Source organism: Delphinus delphis, chromosome 7, assembly GCF_949987515.2.
Source record: "Delphinus delphis chromosome 7, mDelDel1.2, whole genome shotgun sequence".
NCBI lineage: Eukaryota > Metazoa > Chordata > Mammalia > Artiodactyla > Delphinidae > Delphinus > Delphinus delphis.
The window spans coordinates 65,852,160-65,873,630 of NC_082689.1; the positions used below are offsets into that span (position 1 = coordinate 65,852,160).

General features: G+C 38.8%; 1 protein-coding gene across 2 annotated transcripts in view; it reads left to right on the forward strand.

Moving 5' to 3' along the window:
- Positions 1-11,984: 11,984 nt before the first annotated feature.
- The window catches only part of TTC21B (tetratricopeptide repeat domain 21B), an 87,319-nt gene continuing 77,832 nt past the window's right edge, over positions 11,985-21,471 (forward strand). The window contains exons 1-4 of one of the 2 annotated variants that reach the window (XM_060016655.1): positions 11,985-12,112; positions 16,825-16,954; positions 17,043-17,153; positions 20,060-20,226. In XM_060016655.1, coding sequence (XP_059872638.1) covers positions 12,092-12,112; positions 16,825-16,954; positions 17,043-17,153; positions 20,060-20,226 — 429 coding nt within the window. In that variant the 5' untranslated portion in view covers positions 11,985-12,091. The remainder of the gene's footprint in view (positions 12,113-16,824; positions 16,955-17,042; positions 17,154-20,059; positions 20,227-21,471) is intronic. The other variant, XM_060016656.1, reaches the window with a different exon arrangement.

The window sequence follows — 21,471 nt, forward strand, 5'->3', positions numbered from 1 at the left end:
GAGGGGCAAGCAGGGGCCAGATAATAAAGGGCCCTAAGTGCATGTTGGCGCTTTGGCTTTAACATATGACATAACAACATAATGGTGACGAAGAACCATTAAGACATTTGTAAAAGAAGTAAAGGTAGAAGTGAAGATGCTAGAGTAGATTCTGACTTTAAGGAAAAGGAAACAGAAAGCAGGGTCATAATTTGAGAAGTTACTGGAAGAATACAGGCAAGCAATGATGAGACATGAGCCTTGACTACTTCCTCATCTATCTTTCTACCTCTGAAATCAAACCCATCCTTTTTTCTTATGTCTTATTACTGGAAGAGAATTGTCTCTCCTGTGAACTTCTGTGGGACTTTGATGTATATGTTCACACCCAGACCGTTTTGAGAGTGAAGGAGGAGACTATTAATAATTATAATAAAGCAATAGGCGTACATGAGGACTCTCCTAGGCAAAGCAGGACATAGGGTCACCACTGTGCTCCATTTGTATGGCACTTAGCCATGAAGCAGTGGTTTAAAATACAGTTTTCTTCCTCTCATCACCCTCCTCCTCCAATTTTTGCCACAAGAACACACACACCAGAAAGTGTATGATTGGCAGAAACTGGCCTTAAATACTTCATCCTCTGTAGTACTTTGTACAGAGAAGGTGTTTTCTAGGTATTTAGTAAAAGGTCAGATTAGTTAATTTTTAGCATTGCTCTAAATACTTCTATTTTTAAAAGAGTCATTTATCCCTCTAAGATATTTTGCCCTTTGCTTATATACTCTAACAGAGGGCTATCATTATATGCAAGATATATAAAAGAATAAAACATCAGAAAAGTTACAAAAGAAAATTGACCTTGGTATATTAAAGTAATATTGGATATATGTAATAAATATTTAAATGGACATATATTACATCCATAAGAGCAAACATACTACCTCTCTGTTACCTATAAAGAGACATAGATATAAGTGTGGGTATATGTATAATTATGTACATACATAAATATTTCCAAGGTATAAGGTCCATAAATAGATTTTTGACTCTTTAGAACTTAAAGATTATATAATACTTACCTCGTTCTTTGCTGTGATGGAACTACTGAGCTTGCCATTTAAAATTTATTCCTCTAAAAGGAATTAGGGATGCTGGACCTTGTTTTCTCTTCAATATCACTTGGCCTGATTCTCATCTGCATTATTAATGTCCATTGTTCATCAAGGTTGGTAAAGAAACGTTTTGTTCAGCAGTATTTCTTGCAGTCACAGAAAACACACATTTCTAAAGGCAAACAGATTGTGCCTTTGGTCAACCTTAGTCATAAGTGCAGCCATTCTCCCTACCTCAGGAAAAATGTCTATTGAGTTATGCTGACAGATATTGTCAGTAGGTGCAACACTAGAGCAAAATATAGTAACTATAAGATTGTGATCTTATAAATATGCAAGGAGGTGGATAATAGGATTTATGGAGAATGGTTAAAGTATGTAGACATATTTCTTTCAGAGACAAGGATAGGAGGAAGGACTTCATTCAAATGCAGCAGAGGTTTCCAATTTGTAATATGTTATGATTTGCCAAAATAAAACTCATCAGGCAGTTAACTGCATGAAATTTAGTCTGAAACTAGCCAGGTACGTCTTAGAATTTTATGAGAATTTTATAATACCATTCCTCTTTCCCCACCCCAAAATCTTGGCATTTCCATGGCATTCTCTCTGGACTATGCCTTAAATGTCCAACTCAATCCAAAGATAACTTCAATGTGGTGAGCTCCAAGTCTCTGGGCTTATTAGATAACTTCTCTTACCTTCCAATCTTAGAGCATTAAAAACAAAACAACAGCAATCACAAAAACTCATCTAATTCTAAAAGCCTACAAGGGCAATAGTTATAAATACAGTTCCAAGTCTCATCTCAAATTAAATCAGAATCACCATAAAAGGGCCTAAAATGTCTAATGAGTTGTATTGTTAGAATGAGGTAGAAGAAAGCTATAGCAAGCTCCCTAGGAGGGTCTTATAATCAGCAAGTCTGGGAAAGCCTGGCTTGGTGGTTGGTAGCCTGGTAAGGGTCAAGGCCTTCAGGAACTAATCATTAGTTGATTATAATAATTAATAAAATACTCAAAAGTCAGAATGGGCACATCACCAAGTATCATCCCTGAGTTACAGAGTTTGATTCAGTATGATATTGTTATGTAACCAAAGACTTCCCAGCAATATGGGCTGAATAAAGAGAATAAAACAGCTTATCCTTCAGCCTACATGATTTAGATATACTAAAAGAAAATGAGTTCTAACATCAGGGACTTAATTAGCTCATATAGACCTTTGTAAAAATTAGGGAAAAGTCCCCTTTTCTCCTCTGGGGAAAACAGCTCTGTGCTGGGACAAAGGATACAGTAAATGGATTTCAATTGGCACTTTCGTGCAGAACAACCTGAACAACTGGTTGTCATTATTGATCTAAACTACCAACACCAAGAGAGATCACAGAGGAAAAGATTAACTTCTAGGCCAAAAACCATTCTAATAGTTCAAGGCTGTGGAATGCTTTTATCCACCCCAATGGCATATTATGATTCACATGAGGATTAAGAAGTTATGATAGGGAATGGGACAAGTACCCATAGGTCTTTGCAAACTTCATTGAAGTTTGCTGTTGCTTTTTGGTTAGACTGTAAAAATATTACCTATTATTTAAGGAGAAAAAAATTAACATAGTACAGAAAGGTATAAAATACTATTATCCCACTCTCCTCTCAGAACAATTTCCTGAATAACTGTCCAGGCCTTGTTTCTTTTGTTTCTGTTTTTTAAAATTTATTGTTTATTTATTTATTTATGGCTGCGTTGGGTCTTCACTGCTGCGCGAGAGCTTTCTCTAGTTGCGGAGAGCAGGGACTACTCTCCCTTGTGGTGTGCAGGCTTCTCATTGTGGTGGCTTCTCTTGTTGCGGAGTACAGGCTCTAGGTGTGCGGGCTTCAGTAGTTGTGGCACGCAGGCTCAGTAGTTGTGGCTTGCCGGCTCTAGAGCGCAGGCTCAGTAGTTGTGGCACACGGGCTTAGTTGCTCTGCGTCATGTGGGATCTTTCCAGACCAGGGCTTGAACCCTTGTCCCTTGAATTGGCAGGTGGATTCTTAACTACTGCACCACCAGGGAAGTCCCCAGGCATTGTTTTATACATATGCAAACATATTGTTTGCTATTATAAATAATGAAATGTTTTTACATCATTCTACACTTGACCTTACAATTAATATAGCTTAGATATATTTCCATTTGGCACATATAAATCTACTTCATTCTTTGAAAATAATGTGTAGCATTCCATTCTATAGATTTATTAAACATTTATTGATGGACACTTAGATTTTCCTAGTTTTGCTCTATAGCTAGCAAGGCTGTAATGAATATCTTTCTTCCAGTATTTTTGTGAAATCTATGAATATTTCTGTTGGATAAATTCTTGAACCTGGATTTTCTAGGTCTAAAGTATTTACATTTTCCATGTTTATTTTAGACAGCTGGATTAAGTGTAGGTGCTTCTCCTTGCAGCAGGGGCCATCATACGATCCTCTTTAATTTTTCATCTCCCAACATATCTTCTAGGCCAAATAATTCTACAACCATAACAACTGTAAGGGGAGGAACCACGACCATCTTACATGGTATAGAACAGTGCCTGCATTGCACTTTTTAAAAAGTTGAATAAATGAATAGAGTAACCTACCAACTTGAAGAGAGATTGCAAACTGCACTGAAAACATCCTTCACAATATCTTGAAATTTAGGACCAACCACATAAAGCCAATAATGCTTTTTTTTTTTTTTTTTTTTTTTTGCAGTGAACGCAACACAATCAGCATGTACAGCAATGTCATATTTCAAATGATGGGAGCTGCATGACATCATATTAGTATTCAAAAACAATGACTACTTGAGAATGAAAATGAGGAGGTATAGCAAATACTATCAGCACATCTGATGCTGTTCAACTGTTACGTATCCTATGAATGAGAAATGAAGAATGTAATTTAAACTATCTTTGAACAATTATACTTAAAAGAAACTATCTCATTCAGCAATAAAGTTTTTATTTTAAAATACTGAAGGAGACTGGAACATTTATTTCTAAGATAGGAATTATCTACATTTTTCATTACAATAGCAAAACATGGTTATCATAATAAAGTCAAGACTACCAAATTTACACAGTAGAAAATAAGAAGCCCAAAGACAACTGTTGCTAAAACTTGATTTATATTTTCTCATGAGTTATTACTACATGTAACATTAGAGCAAAAACATTTACTTAACCTTTCAAACTTCCTAAGCTGCTGTTTCTTAATTGATCTTCCAGAAGACCAGAAATACTATTGTTATAAAAACTATAATACCTGAAGCTCATCATTTAACTTTCCTGAACACTGGATTCTTATTGACATAATGAAGTGTTTGGAAGACATGAATTTTCAAGGTCCATTCTAGTATCAAAACACTATTTTTCTGAGAATAAAACCAATTTCTGGTGGCATAAAACAATAAACTATCATAATTAACATGGTGAATCTAGTAAACCTCACATTAGTTTTCTAGGCTTTTAAGACAATATACAGAGGATTTCTCATAAGAAGGGATAGCTGCTGTCTACACATTGATTTTGGTATAACAACTGTCTGGGGGGAAGAGATGTCCACATTACAGAAGGTCACCTGGTTCTTAGGAATCCGTGGAAGATGATTTTCTTTCTGCTCTGTGAGGCTGTATTTCATCAGGCAGCCCACGTCCCAGCCTGTAACGCAACTCTAAAATAAAACCTAACTCTGAATTACCCTGACAAATCTAGTCTCCTTGGTATTACCTGAACTACAATTTGGAAATGAATTGCTGAATTTTAGGTCCTTTTATAGCCAGGTACAGTTTTCGAGAGCATCTCCTAAATCAATAGTTCAGGGATCAAGCTCTGCCTAGACCTAAGCTGTGTCTCAGAAGCCATTTAGTTTTTTGGTCTTAAACTTCATTGCTGATCCCCTTCCGCCATATATATATAGAAGGATGAATGTCAACTAGATAGGAACTATGACTTTCTGAAGTGCTGTTACTATTGACACCTTAAAATCACATATAACCTTTTTCTATGCTAGACTAAGGCCAACTATTAGTACAGCATGCAGATTTTTCTCTGTGTCCATTATAATATCCTAATGATGAAGGAAGGTTGGTCAATAAACAGTTTTAATATCATATTTTAAAATTGTTATTAAAGCAGTGGTTTTCAAAGCATGGTCCCCAGACCAACAGCATCAGTGTCACTTGGGAATGTGTTGGAAATTCATATTTTTGCCTCCCCGTCCTTATTGAACTCGAACCTCTGCAGGTGGCAGCCTAGGCATCTGTGCTTTAACAAGTCCCCCGGGTGATTCTGACATGTGCTCAAGTTCAAGAACCACTGCTCCAAAGCATTCCTTGTCTTATGCATAGGGCAACAATGTTCCCCAGTGGCCAAAAACATATACACTATTTTTTAAAAATTATATATACATATTGTGTGTATATATGTATATATATATATACTATATGTAATACGTATACTATATTTTTTCACAATTTTCGCTCTTTTTTAAGTGGGCTTGGAACTCAATCCCAAAATTCACATATGCAACAAATTTCTACCTCTTCTTCTTTTAAATCTCATAAAATCCAAAGCTGAGCACTAGTCTCACTGGATTGCCAGGAAATTAAATCTCACTCAGTATTACAACCTTCTCTCCCAGGACTCAACCAGAACCCAAGAGGCTTATGTGGTGTTCAGAAAATAGGAAGTCCATCATAGCCTCTGATGGCATCCTTATTTTCCAAACTACTGTGGATCCCTGAGGCCAGTATTCCAGATTCAGCTCTGCTGGGCACACCATGCAACCATTTTCCTGAAGTTTTGCCTCCTTCTGGGTGCACTGTCACAGATTAGGGGGTGGAGCCCTAGAAATCACAGGACCCTATTGCACTTGGTCCCCGTCCCAGTTTCTGAAAAGGGCTCCTCCCTCTCTTGCCTCAGAGGCACTTCTCTGGCTCCTTCTACCCGCCAAGAAACCAACTCATTTCTTTAGTAAACTTAGTCCTTTACAAAAGACCCCAAAGCGTAAACTGCTTTAAAATAGAATTTCCTGAAATGATGCAAATGTCCTCTATCTGTCCTGTCCAATCCAGGAACCACTAGCCACAGTGGCTCCTGAGCATTTGAAATGTGGCTAGTGCAACTGATGTATCTAATTTTTAATTTTAATTAACTTTAATGTAAACAGCCTCATGAGGCTAGCGCCACCTTTCTAAAGGCTTTTGCTTCCACCCTGCGGCAAAAGTACTAATGGCCTAGCCATCCTCATGAATCTGGCCAATGGAAAATATGGAGAGCAATACGATACAGCATCTCAAGAAAGTTCTCTGGTGGTGAGTAGAGGGGTGTTCGTTGCGTTGTTCAGATTTGCTGCATGTTTGAAAATTCTCAAAATAAAAATTTGTGGAAAAAAATATCCTGCTGTAAAAGCCCATTTGTAAAGCCCAGTTACAAATGGATTATGCACAGGGATCGTGAGGGATGAGCTCCAGCTGTTTTTAATTCAGCCGATTCAGACAAGTAGTAGGACTGATGAGGAGGGCCCAGTGCCTGAGTAATCAGGAGATGGATGTGAAGACAGAGAAAACCTGGGTACTTTCACGTGAGAACAACAAGAAAGTCTCAGCCGAAGCAGAATCTCCAGGCTCTCCTCCGAAAGGGAGGCTTCTCTTCCCAAGGGAGACGGAGGCTGTGCCTTCGGGGTGGAGGGGCCGTCAGTGAGTCAGTGTGGGGTGGTGCTCTGGTGAGCTTCTGGCCTAATTTGTTACAGATAAAGTAGTCAGGCTGGGCTTCCCTGGTGGCGCAGTGGTTGAGAGTACACCTGCCGATGCAGGGGACACTGGTTCGTGCCCCGGTCCGGGAAGATCCCACATGCCGCGGAGCGGCTGGGCCCGTGAGCCGTGGCCGCTGAGCCTGCGCGTCCGGAGCCTGTGCTCCGCAACGGAAGAGGCCACAGCAGTGAGAGGCCCGCGTACCGCAAAAAAAAAAGAAGTCAGGCTGGCGGAGTGGGAGGTATTTAGGGCAAGCAAGTCGGAACCAGAAGCTAGGAAGAGGCAACCTGGTGGAGTAGAGGCATCTACACAGCGGCTGTTAACACACAGATGCTGAAACGGATGCAGGGAGGGGAGAGACGAAGGGAAAAAGGAGAGAAAGGAAGATGAGTGAGAAGAATTGCATTTGAGGTACCCAAAGAAGATCCTGCCATAGAGCATAACATCCAGCGGCAACCGAGCCTGCCGGGCAGGCGCGAAGTCGCTGTTGGCTCCTTTCTTTTTACAGACTGAGCACTTGACATTAGCATGTATTGACTCCAAGGAACGTTGTGACTGCTTGGAAGCACTGCCATAAACAAAGTTTCCAGAATCAGACACCTAGAAAGCTAAGGCCTGATTCTTCTCCACCTTAAGATAAAAATTAGAACAGAGCTCTGATTATCTCACATCCAGAAATAACAGTGTCTAGGAAGATGTGCAGTGTGAATTTGATGTCAGGGAAGATTTTTCAGATGTGAGCTTGGACCTAAGTGAGTAAAATCTAAAGCAATGTGCTGTCTACCTCAATGTCACACCAGGCAGAGGGGGAGTGATCACTATTTGTTCTTACTCTATCGACCAGAAAAAGATTCTTTAAAGGAGTAGAAGGAAAGACAGATGGCATCTTGACAAGATATTCAGTATATCACAGTTGTAAACATTTAAATAATTCATTGTTTCTATTTCAAAATACCAGACTCTTTTTGAAATCTATTTTTCTGTGTTTTCTGTCTCCTACTTTTGCATAGATGAAATGTCAAGATATAGTCAAGAACATCAAGAAAAAAATAACTCCTGGTAAGTCTCTGTCATGGTGTTTAAGTAGAAACATTTGTTACATCTGCTAGTTCAGGTAAGCAAGAAGCAAATTTCCTGTTATCAGAAGTTCTTAGCCATCAGATACCTGAGCTGCTCAGGTATTTTTAAAGAAAAACAAAGTATCATTCAGTGGTCTAAAAGAAGTTAATTGTAGGAATTGAGTGGAAGGATTTCCTGGACTGCAACAAGTTAATGTGAGTTTCACTTCATTATTGATATATTAATCCTTAAAACTGGGCAAAGGCCACACAGTTTAGTCTGTTTATTGCACTTACTAAAACAGCTATTAAAGGGGTCACTACTTGTCATTTATTCATTTCCTTTTGTGAATATCTCTTCAATGTCTGTCTCCTTTTACTAGACTTTAAATTCTGGGAGGAGAAGACAAGAATTTTATTCTCTGCCATCAGCACTCATTAAACGTTTGGTGAATAAATGAATGATTAAGTAACACATGGTTAGAACTCTGATCACTTCCTCAACTTTCTCCATAGTATCATTTAGCAAAACAAAATATGAAAGGTAAGTGACTGACCATTATCATCGTCTCCCTAATTTACTTAAATGAATAAAATTGGAGAATTTTAAAGGGATGAGTTATGACAACCATCTTATTTTTTGCATCAGCAGACACCATGCTTCATGCACAATTCAAAAGAATGGTACGTTTGTGCTGTGTTATTTGGAGAAGAAAAGAGCACTAGATAGCATACGGAAGGCTGGATGATAATGTCAGGGAGGTAAGATGTCTTGCCCCATAGTCAGCTCATTTAGGTAAGAAGCTTTCCTATAACTGTGGTATGAACTTTTACGAGGTGGTTTTCAATTTTTGAAATATTTTCACATAGTCTCATTTAGTCTATACACTAACAAAACAAATATTACAATCCTAGTCCCAACTGCCCACTGTAAATGTATAAACTAAAGCAGAGAAAAGTTAACAACTTTGCCCAAAGTTGCAAAGTTATTAAGGGATAGAGCCTTAACTTAGATTCAGCAATTTTGACTTCAGTTAACTTCTAACTTTTCCATGGTATCACCTGTGAGACTAAACTCTGTGCCAATTTATTTGGATTTCATACATATTTACTCTCATTTACTGCTTCAACTTTATAGTAAAATAGCCTTAAGAAGAAAAGACAAACACCTCATCTCTTTATTATTCATAACTGCTTTGAAGGCTAGATTGGGAGTAGAAAACTGTGAGACCTTGGGTAGATTATTTCATATCTTTGGGCTTCATTTGTAAAATAAAGAGATTGGACAATCGTTTCTAAAGTTCTTTCCAGCTCCCAAATTTAATGAGGTCATAGATTTATCTCTGTTTTATTTTCTGTGTACTTACTTTTACTTTTGTGTTCACCAGAACCACCTATTTTTCTTAAGGGTTTCCTTTAACTTCTCGAATAAATGATAAAATAATATATATACAAGTGAATCGTGTAAGAATTGGGGGGAAGAAAGCCAAACAGAGGCACAATTGAAGGGCTTCAATAGTCCTATAAGATTTACTAAATGCTGATGGAATCAATACTGTGCTCTGTGTTCAGAGTAGTTGGGAGTACAAATAATTATAGGTTAAAGTTATTCAATGCCTACCATATATCTAACACTGCTGTGTTCAGTAAATGAACACAGTGACTCATTTAATCTTCTTAACAGCTTTCTGAGGTATTAGTCCCACTTTACAGCTGAAGCACAGAGATGTTAAGTAGTTTTTCTAAGTAAACAACTTGGAAATGGTGGTGTCAGGATTTGACTGCAGATGGCCTAGCTCCAGGGACCAAGCTGTTACCCACCTCACTATATTGGGTGGCTTTAATGTACTCCTCATTTAATAGAAAAGATTAAACAAACAAAAAATACACCATAGCTATAATGCAAAAAATATAAAGGTGTGTTAAGTCTTACAGAGCACTATGTGTTTCATGGAAATTAATGGTTATGTCTGTTATGTGTTAGGAACTTTTCGTATGTGGTTAGGTGTTTAATTTCTTTAGTAAATGGAAAATTAAGCTCAGGAAATTACTTGCCCGAGTCACAAAGATAATAGCGTGCCAGGAGTTCCATCTCACGTCTGAGAGACCATATTCTTCCTACTGCACCAGGCAATCTCACACATCCAATCGGTTATGGCCATCCCTATAGGCTTCATACACAATGAGATTTGAGATGAACTCTGAAAACAAGAGTAGGTTTCTTTTTTCAGATGGAGAAAGAGCTCAGAGCAATGTAAGGGAAGGCACCCAGAAGAAGGAATGGTTGTCCCATTTGCCTGGAATATAAGGTTCTATGAATGGAGAAGTAGGAGATAAGGCTTCAAAGACGATGAAAGGTCTTAGATGGCAGACTGAAACGTTAGTAGGTAAAAGTGAGCCAGTAGAAATGCTTGAGCTAAAGAACACCTCAGTTTTTCAGGGAAGACAGAGTTTTTCCTGGCCTGAGATCCAAAAGAAACTACTCACGTGAGGCCTTATGCAGGGAACAAGTTTACCAGGAGTGTCAAAGCAAATTCCCAAAGTAGTTTTAATCCAACAAACACTCATGGAGTGCCAGGCATGGGGTTTTGTGCTAAATACTTTAACCTTAGAACAAAATTCAACGAAGGAAATTTTATAAAGGGCTAAATTAATAAGGCCCAAGTGTACAGTCTTCCAGTAGTCTGACAGCCCAAGTTTAGACTTTAAAGATCTCAGAAAGGTAGCTTGATCATCTCTTCCTTTAACTATGATGCTCAGAAACTTTCTTCTGGATGAACTCTTCACTTGAAACCCAAAGCATACAGGTTAAGATTATATACTCAGATGAGCATCTTAGTTTCTGATATTCTCTGCTGCATACCAAGTGCAGATTAATCCACAGGCTTTGAAAATCAGACCAACAGGTATTACCAGCTGTCCATTATCACAAACATTTAGCTTGACTATGAATGATGGAAACAAACAAAAGCAATCTCATGAAAATAATATGTGCCTCTCTGGGTAGAATGCACTTTTAAGGGAAACCAGAGAGAAATATTGCCTAGCACTGAAGTCTGTAGTCATACTCACCCTTTCCCTCAAGATTGTCATTACCTAACCTACTGGCATGGAGAAAAGGTTAATGTTCGTTGACTGCTTAACAAACTTAAAATCTGATTAAGGCAACTATGAATCACATCAACTAAAGTAAGATACTTAGAACTAGGATTGAAATTTGGGATCCATGTAAAAGATTCCACAAAGATTACTTAAACCTCAAATCTTATTTTAAAAATATCTTTAAGCAGAAATAGGAAATCTCTTTGTTCATTCTATTTCAATTCAATTCACTAAATAACTGAAGAAATCTACGAGCAACTAACAGTTGCCTGATCCGTGCAAACATAAACGTTTGCGTAGGGATTAATTTTATTCTCAGTTTAAAATCAGCAGTGTTATTATTTTTTTTAACTGAAAAAATAGGTTTACTTCATTGGTTCCTCCCATTATCAGGGCTGGTAAAAAGAAAAAAAAGACTAATTTAACGTGCTTTCTAACAAAACACACGGGATTGCAGCACTGCCTGCAAAGATGGGCGCAAGAAGCTCATCCCTTTCTGTTAAGAACTTGTGATTTTTCTGCTCCACCTTGTGGCCGTAATGCAACCACTACATGTGAAAGTTCAAGGCTTTTCTCTGAGCTGGTCAGGCCTTCTAAATAGCCGCATTGCGGGAAGCCGCCTCTACACAAACGTGTAGAAAATGGTGTCTTGCTTTGTAGCCGGAGATGGGAAACAAACTTGCCCTTTTCCTACGTCCTCCCCCATTTCCTTCATTCTTTAATTTCTAATCCTCAGGCCCGCCCACCCACGGTGCCCCTAGGGTCTTTTCGCTGTTTGACCTCTGCCTCACCCAGCATCCGGTTGGTCGCTCCCCCTCCCCCACCCGCCGCCCTCCCTCGGGGTCCCCGCCCGTGCCTCGACCCCCGCAATCCCTGCCGCGAGGGCCCGCCCCCTCCGCCGGCAGCCAATGGCGGCGCGGCCCCGCCCCGTCCCGCCCCTCCCGCCGCGGCCCAAGCTGGTGTGGGCCTGGGCTGCGAGACCCTGAGACCCTTTGCTCTTCTGCTGGGGTTCGGCAGGCGCGCGCTCGGGAGGCACGCGGCTCGGCCTCGGAAGCCATGGACTCGCAGGGGCTGAAGGTGAGCGGGCAGGAGCTGGCCGTGTGTTGCCGTGGGGGGGGGCCGGGGTGGCAAGGGGCCGGGGGGCGTGGGGAGCTCGCGGGCCGACCTGGCTAGGCCGTTGTTACCCTGCGGTACCTGCCGCCCCGGCTGGCTAGGTGCCCCCGCCTGGGGTGCGGGCCTGTAACCTACATCACCTGCTCTCCCTCCGCGGGCCCTGCTTTGGAATCTTGAGGTCTGGGCAGCCTTCCCCGCGCGCTGCTTTCCGAATTGCTGTTAGTGTGCTTTTCCCACCCTGTTGGTCGTGTTTACTTTTACTTTTGTACCCTGTTTGCTTGGAAGGTTTGGTCAACATAGGACACCTAGTGCGTCTCCCGGGTGCAATTTTTAAGGACTTACAGCAAACTAGTGCCAGCTGCCCCCGTGAGACGGTAAAAGGAGCACGGAAAGATGATACGAAATCAGTTAAAGACATAGGCTTGAAAATGGAGGAGTATTTTAGGGTGATGGTCTTCTCTGTTTATCACTGATGCATACGTTCAGCAAATATTTAATGACGGTCCACGTAAGAAATGATATGAAAACAAAGACATGAGACTTGAAAGTAAAAGAAGTTACTTTTTAGGATGATTATCTTCTCCATTCATTTGTTCACTGATTCCCTTGTTCAACACACATTGATGGAGGGCTCACTGTCCACTGGAGCTGGAGATAGTGATGAACAGAACGGAACAGTCCCCGCCTTCACAGGGACTGTGAATTTATAATCTAATGTTGGCGAAAACCTTAATTAAATTAATTCAACAGATGTTTACTGAGTGCCTCCCATGTGTCTGGCACTATTCTAAGCGTGAAGATGATAAGCCCTGCAGTAATAAAGCTAAGAAAAACCCTCCCAAATCTTTCTACATTTGAGGAGGGGGAGTCAGTCGGTAAACAGGTAAATGCAATGCGTACCATGTTAGCTGGTGATGAGTGGTTGGAGGACAGTTTGGCGGTGATGGGGGTGCTGGAGTGTCTTTTGCTTTTTTGCCTGAAGTTTTACATGATCTTCCTGTGAAGCCTTCCCTCATCCCCTTAAGTATTTTCATCCCCTTAAATTTATCCTTTGTACTGCCACCCAAATGAACTTTTTAATAAAAACGCTTTCGTGCTAAAAACTGTGATTTAACTCCTCATCTCTTAGAGGATCAACTCAATAGGAGACCCTTCTTGACCCTAGCTTTCTTCTAACCTTGTTATCCAATAATCCCTGTTCTACTTAACGTTCTAGAACAGAAGCCTTAAGTAGAACAGCAAACTTTAAAGGGCCAGGTGGTACATATTCAAGCTTTATGGGCCATAGGGTCTCTGTGGCATCGAATCTGCCATCGTATCATGAAAGCAGCTGTAGACAATACTTAAGCATGGCTTTGTTCCAATAAAACTTTACTTACGGACACTGAAATTTGAATATTTTGAATATAGCTTGCTGTGCTATACAGTAGGAACTTGTTTATCCATTATCTATATAATAGTTCGCATCTGTTAACCCCAATTTCCCAATCCCTCCCTCCCCCACCCCCCTCCCCCTTGGCAACCATCAGTCTCTTCTCTGTGTCTTAGTTTGTTTTTGTGTCATAGATAAGTTCATTTGTGTCATATTTTAGATTCCACGTATAAGTGATATCCTACGGTATTTCTCTTTCTTACTTCACTTAGTATGATAATTTCTAGTTGCATCCATGTTGATGCAAATGGCATTATTTCATTCGTTTTTATGGCCGAATAGTATTCCAGTGTGTGTACACACACACCACACATCTTCTTTATCCATTCACCTGTCAGTAGACATTTAGGTTGTTTACATGTCTTGGCTATTGTAAATAGTGCTGCTGTGAACATTGGGATGCATGTATCTTTTTAAATTTTCTCCGGATATATGCCCAGGAGTGGGATTGCGGGATCATACGGCAACTCTATTTTTAGTTTTTTGAGGAACCTCCATATGGTTTTCCATAATGGCTGCACCAATTTTATTCCCACCGACAGTGTAGGAGGGTTCCCTTTTCTCCACACCCTCTCCAGCATTTGTTATTTGTAGATTTTTTAACGATGGCCATTCTGACCGGTGTGAGGTGATACCTCATTGTAGTTTTGATTTGCATTGCTCTAAAAATTAACGATGTTGAGCATCTTTTCATGTGCATGTTGGCCATCTGTATGTCTACTTTTGAAAAGTGTCTATTTAGGTCTTCTGCCCTTTTTTTTTTTTTTTTTTTTTTTTTGTGATACACGGGCCTCTCACTGCTGTGGCCTCTCCCGCCGTGGAGCACAGGCTCCGGACACGCAGGCCCAGTGGCCATGGCTCACGGGCCCAGCCGTTCCACGGCATGTGGGATTCTCCCGGATCGGGGCACGAACCTGCGTCCCCTGCATCGGCAGGCGGACTCTCAACCACTGCACCACCAGGGAAGCCCCTTCTGCCCATTTTTTGATTGGGTTGTTGGGCTTTTTTTTTTCTTTTCCTGAGTTGTTTGAGCTGTTTGTATATTTTGAAAATTAAGCCCTTGTCAGTTACATCATTTGCAGATATTTTCTCTCACTCCATAGGTTTTTTCATTTTGTTTGTGGTTTCCTTTGCTGTACATAAGCTTTTAAGTTTGATTAGGTCCCATTTGTTTATTTTTGCTTTTAATTCTATTACCTTGGGAAACTGACGTAATAAAACATTGGTACATTTCTGTAAGAGAATGTTTTGCCTTATGCTCTCTTCTAGGAGTTTTATGGTGTCATGTCTTAATATTTAAGTCTTTAAGCCATTTTGAGTTTATTTTTGTGTATGGTGTGAGGATGTGTTCTAACTTCATTGATTTACATGCGGCTGTCCAGCTTTCCCAGCATCACTTGCTGAAGAGACTGTCTTTTCTCTATTGTATATTCTTATCTCCTTTGTGGAAGATTAATTGACCGTAGGTACGTGGGTTCAAATAGTCTTTAGATTCTAGTCTCAGTTGAAAATTTTAAGCTTTTCTGGGACAGGAATCATATCTTATTCATCTTCATGTTCACCGTACCTAGCCCAGTGCTTGGCACTCGTAGCAGTCAGTAAATGTTTGTTGGATTCAACAACCTAACCTGAACCAAGGCAGTGGAAATAGGTGCAGGGAGTGGGAAGCAGACTAGAACAACAGAAGAACCTACTGACTGGTTAGACTTATGGGGACTGTGCAAACAGGAAGAGAGGATTCCTGACCCGATGTCTGGCTTGGGTTTTGGGGAAATTGAAATAGGAATCGGGAGCTGCAATGAGAAGTCTTGGCTGGACACGTGTTTTTTTTTTTTTTTATATCATCAACATTTGGGGTTTGGAGGAACTTTTTTTTTTTTGGAATAGGAGTTTTACAGTATGGTATCTCAATTAATCCTTACAATGACCTATAAATGACTACCAGCATTTTACAAATGAGCAAAACTGAGCGGCTGTAAGATGGACAGGAAATTTGAAAACAGGTCTTAAAATCCATGTCCTTTTTATGATACCATGCCACTGCCTTTTAGGAGAGTTATAGGTGCTTAGTGATACTAAACGCTGGACAGAAGTCAAGTAAGATCATATTAAAAGTGTCCTTAGTTGTGGCAAACTAAGAAGTCATTTGCAACCCTAGGGAAAGGGCTCTGGAGGAAAACTGCACTTTCCTGAGGTGTGCTGCAGGGGTCTTGGAATTGGTGTCCAGATCACACTTTGAAGAAACAGTGGCTGAGAAGGGACTGGAGAACAGTAACCACAGGAGGGAAGCAGAGTAAAAGTCGGAGGATGTTTGCCAGACTGTTCTAGAGAAGCACATGGACTGTAGCCCTCCAGAAACAATGGACTGTAAAAAAAAAAAAAAAAAAAAAAAAAAGCTGTTCAGACACTCATTTTAATCCTGTCAATCAGTGCTTCATCTATATTTCTTGCTCCTGCTGAACCAGCTGAAGAGTCAGACTAGGGAGGTATGGGATGGCCCGAATTGGTTTGTGGGAGTGAATCAGGTATATCACGGTGATGGTGAATATGGCTTCCCTCTTTGATTAGGTTAGCAACTAAGCCTTAGACGTGATCCTGAGAAAAATGGTGAAAAGCGGAGATCCAATTAATCAGAACTTTGTATCTCCTGATACTAGTTTTCTGCTTCATGTATAAATAATATAATTTTGAAAAAAGCCTAATGATAGTGATTTCCATTAAAAAATAGATCCTTTGTTTTACTGACAGTTATTTGTTGTGGAACTCAGAAAACAAGGTAACCTTTGACAGTCAATTGCTGAGTTTAATTGGTCATTACTTTGTGATGCTATAAAAACAAAATAGAAGGGTTTTTGTTTTTAAAATAGATCTGGTCTGGCAGTGGGAGCCTCTTGTCTTTTTTTTTTTTTTAATTCCTGCTTTTTGTCTGCTTTCCCATTTTCTAAAACCTTAAGAAAATGTGAGGAAAGGAAAGAGGTGAAAATACCCTGACTTCAGTATTGTTAAGAAATAGTTTAGGAAAAAAAGATTGAAATTATTAGACAACATTGAGTTATTTCAATAATTTTGTGTTCACTGTGTTCTACATTCCTTAAGTGCTAGCCTTTAACAGTATTTAAGGAAGTTGGAAGAAAAAAATACGTTATCGAAGTTTTAGATTACTCAAGATCTTAGGTTAATATCTGCTTAGAGTATTTCAGAACATCAGAATCTCTTTTAACATTTAGTCTTTATTTCCTCTTAGGCTTTGATTAATTACTATTGTCAAGAGAGATATTTCCATCATGTGTTACTTGCTGCCAGTGAGGGAACTAAGAGGTATGGCAGTGATCCCATCTTCAGGTTTTATTATGCCTATGGTACGTTAATGGAAGGTATGTGCTAATTATTAAACATTTCCATAAGTTTTAAATTCTTGTTTTGCACAAAGAACAATTTTCACTTCGTAATTTTGATTTTCAGGTAAAACTCAAGAAGCTCTTCGAGAATTTGAGGCTATTAAAAATAAACAAGATGTATCACTTTGTTCTCTAATTGCACTGATATACACTCATAAAATGAGTCCCAATCCAGGTATAGTATTTAAGTACAATGCTTAGACAGTTTTTTCTACTCAATTCATTTTGATTTTTCTCAGTTACCTTAACATTCAGTCTAATCATACTGTATTATGTATTACCTGTAGACACTATTTGTCATAGTTGTTTTATCTTCCTGACAAGACTAAGTTTATCAAGCATGAGAAATATGGGTCTTCTGCTTTCATATTGCTTTCATATGATACTATTGCTTTCATATGATACATATTGCTTTCATATGATACAAATAGATACTATTTGTCATAGTTGTTTTATCTTCCTGACAAGACTAAGTTTATCAAGCAAGAGAAATATGGGTCTTCTGTTGCTTTCATATTCCTTATATCCTATGGCAGAAGTTTCATTAGTATGTAGGGATTGTTTGAATTAATGTAAAGGTGAATAAATATTAGCAATGGTTAAACCAAGAAAGGACAGCTCAAAACAGGTATATACATAAATTACTCTGTAGCAGCCAACTTTACAACTTGTTTTGTGCATATACAGCTACATGCAGTTTCTCTCTTCTACTATATCTTGAGCTTCTTAAAAGCCTTTACATCCCCCAGGGGGGCTAGCTCTTTGGAAGACATTCAGTAAATTTTTATCCAGTAGTAGGTTGGGAAATATGATTAAGTTAAAGAAGGAACTTTATACATAAACCAGCAATTAAAATTGTGTGAACTGTCTTAATACATAGCATATCTTAATGGCTGAGGCAGAACAGTATTGGAATTCTAGGTAATAAAAAAGAAATTGTATTGTATTCATCCATATATATCCAGTAACAGCTAATAGCATTGTAAAAATAGATCTTATTTCAAATAATTAAACAATTACCAAATGTCATAAAGTTTTTTAAATATTAAGAAACAGTTTTTTCTTAAGCAAAGTATCACTTACATCCTTCACCCACATATACTTGTACAAATAAATAAAAAGTTACTTAAAACACTAATATGTTTAGTTCATAAACAAATCTACGACTAAATGCTTTCTGAAACTTTTAAGAAAGTGCGGGGAAATGGCATGTACTGTTTATCCATAGGAGTAGGCTGGGAAGACTGTGGAAATGGGGACTTGATCTTCTCAGACAGGAGAACTCGATGGGCAAATATGTGGAAGTGGTTCAGGATTAGGTTCATCTCTGGATCCCCTTCCTTTATGTTCCAGCAGGGGTGTGTGTAGCTGGAGCAGAGAATTGGTGTAGGAGAGCTGTAGTCAGTAAGCCTTAAAAAAAAAAAAAAAAAAAAAGAGAGAGAAATTAACAAACTGTTTTCTTCCTAGAATCAAGTTTTTATTTAATTGGTTACTCCCAAGAGTACTGGTTCTGTTAGAGAATGTGATTTCGGGGATTGTTTAGAGACACCTGAGTAGTCAGTCACTTGACTTTCCTCCATAATAATGCTGAGTGCGCTTGAGTTCAGGAGAGGCCCAGATGTCTGTCTGTCTTGCCTAGGAAGAGCCTACATTGTTCTCGTACATTCTTCCTGAATGCTAATGTAAGCCCTGTTTATTAAAGGGCTGTGATGCATTAAGAACTTGAGCTGATATCTGGAAAGAACTAGTTTTATGCAGACTATCACAGCTAGCTGATGCCCCACTAGGGGACTTGACGGAAATCTGGGCAGGAAGGTACAATGCCTGCTCCTGCCTCATAAGTTCTGTTTCTGTATCATGCCTATTTAGTGAGAACTTCTGAAGGTGTTGCAGTGGGTGTGCTGTAGGCAGGGCAGAAGGGGTCCCTTGCCAAGCAATCTCTAGCCCTCCAGAGTACAATTTTGTTTCCTAAACTCGTAAAGTTGTACCTTGGTAATTCCACATTTAAATTTAAATTTGTATCCTTAGAGTTAAAAGGAGGAGTCACGTACCTTTTCTTGGTAGCCATTACCAGAAAGGTAGTCTGTTAGAATCTCAGTCCTCAACTTTGACATTTCTTCTTTCTATTGGCTAGCTGATCCACATTTTGATTCGACCTGGGATTTGGATCTAACTGACATTTGTGTCCCAAGCATTTACATAACAGATTAAATAGAAGTGATTAGAGTTCTAGGCGTAGACCATCTTTTTAAGGGAGCAGTCAGTATTAACTATATAAGTAGTAATTATACTACCTTTCATTAACCTGTGACAGCAGCCTGGCTTGGACATATATTGTAGAATTGGATTAGGAAGTAGGGTAATTTGACTCCTAGTTCTGAATTTGCCCCTAATAATTGTCTCATTTTAGAATCATTGCCAACTTTTTCATCTTAGTATTTAAAAAAATATTTGCATATATAGCCTTTATGTCTTGAGAATGACATGAACTATAGAACTGTAGTGTGGTCACAGTGGTCATTAGCCACAGGTGGCTGTAGAGCACATGAAATGTGTCTCGTTTGAGGACATGAGTTTTAAATTTTAATTCTAATTAATTTACTTCAAAATTTAAAACTGATGCTTGATTCAGTTAGAAAAATTATGTTTAGAACAAGTATATGATTCTGCTTTTTCCAAAATAAATTTTATGAAATCTCACTGTAAAGATTTGCTGAAGAAAATTTCGCATCTTAATTGAGATGTGCTTTGTGTAAAGTGCATACCAGATTTTAAAGATTTAGTAAGACGAAAAAAAAGAAAAGTATCTTCTTAATAATTTTCAAATCAATTATGTGTTGAAATGATAATTTAGATATATTGGGTTAAATAAAATATATTATTAAAGTGAATTTTACTTGTTTCTACTTCCTTGATGTGGCTACTAGGAAATTTTAAATTACATATGTGGCTTGCATTTTATTTGTATTAGTGCTGCTGTAGGGAGAAGAACTGTATTCTCTGCTGTTAGTTATCTGACCTATTATAAACTCTAAATCTAGAATTTAATTTTCACTTAATGTCTTTTTTTCCTTCTCCCAGATAGAGAAGCTATTCAGGAATCAGATGCCAGAGTGAAGGAGCAGCGTAAAGGAGCTGGACCAAAAGCTTTGTACCATGCAGGCTTATTTTTGTGGCACATTGGTCGTCACGATAAGGCGAGAGAATATGTTGACCGAATGATCAAAATGTCAAATGGTAGTAAAGAGGTAGCTGGTTTTCTTATTTTGAAATACTAACATTAAAGGAAGCTTATGTTATTTATATAAAAGCTTTGTTATTGCCCACTCTATTCTCATTTTATAAATAACAGCCTTATTTTAATATTTTATTATTTTATAAAATTGGTTCTCTAAGCTTGTTTTTTTTTAATGTTATTTATTAACTCTTGACAAGAGCCCTCCCTGGTTCCTTCCCTCCCTTCCCTCCTTTTCTTTCTCCTTCCTTCCCTCCCACTCTCCTTATTGAACCGCTCTAGGTACAAGGCACCATTATTTGCACTGTTAATAATAGAAAGATAAAAAATACATAAACTTTACTTTCATGAATGGATCATCTAGCAGTGTTATAGAGCACACACCCAATTAACATTGTGAGAAAATTGACAAATGGAATGAGAGAAGTGTGATTAAAATGTGCAGGAAAATAATAGTTAACATTTATTGATCATTTACTTCGTGCTAGGCACTATTTTATGTACTCAAGGAGAGATCACATCGATAACTGTTAGGCGAATGAAGAAGAATTTCTTGAAGGAAGTAGCATTTGAGCTAAAACCTGAAAGATGGATACAGTTTCCACAGGCAAAGATTATGGAAAAGGGAAGTAGGTACTCCCAAGGTGGGAGATAATAGACAGAAAGGAGAAGAACAAGGAGACATGTAGGTCTGGGTACAGTGAGAACCTTACACCTGATGGGAATACAGGGTACAGAGAAGAAGAGGGTGGAAGAAAAGGTTGGAAAAGTGGGTTGGGACAAATTGAAGGATCTTGATGGCTAGGTACAAATACTTGTATCTAATTTGATATGCACTGAGGGTCATTGAAGAGTTTTAATCAGGTCAGTGATGTTATTAAAGTGCAAATTCAGAAGGTGAATTTAGCAAAGGTTTATAGGATGAACTGACCTGGGAAGAAACCAGAATGCAGGCCCCCAAAGATAGTACTTTCTAGCAGAAGGCTTTAAGGGCCTACGCTAAAATACTATTCAGTTTATCAAATTCAGGTAAGAATTTGAGAATTATCAAATACCCACAGGACTTTTCAACTTATTATAAATATTGGGGGGAAAGATATTGAGGTGTCAGATATCAAGGATGTCTCTGAGGTTTTAAGCCTGGACAATTCAGAGACCAGTTAATGTGACTAGAAAATACTTTGGGATGAGAAGGTAATCTTGGAGGGAGGTGATGTGTTTGGTTTTAGACATTCTATATTTCAGGCTCTGACAGAAC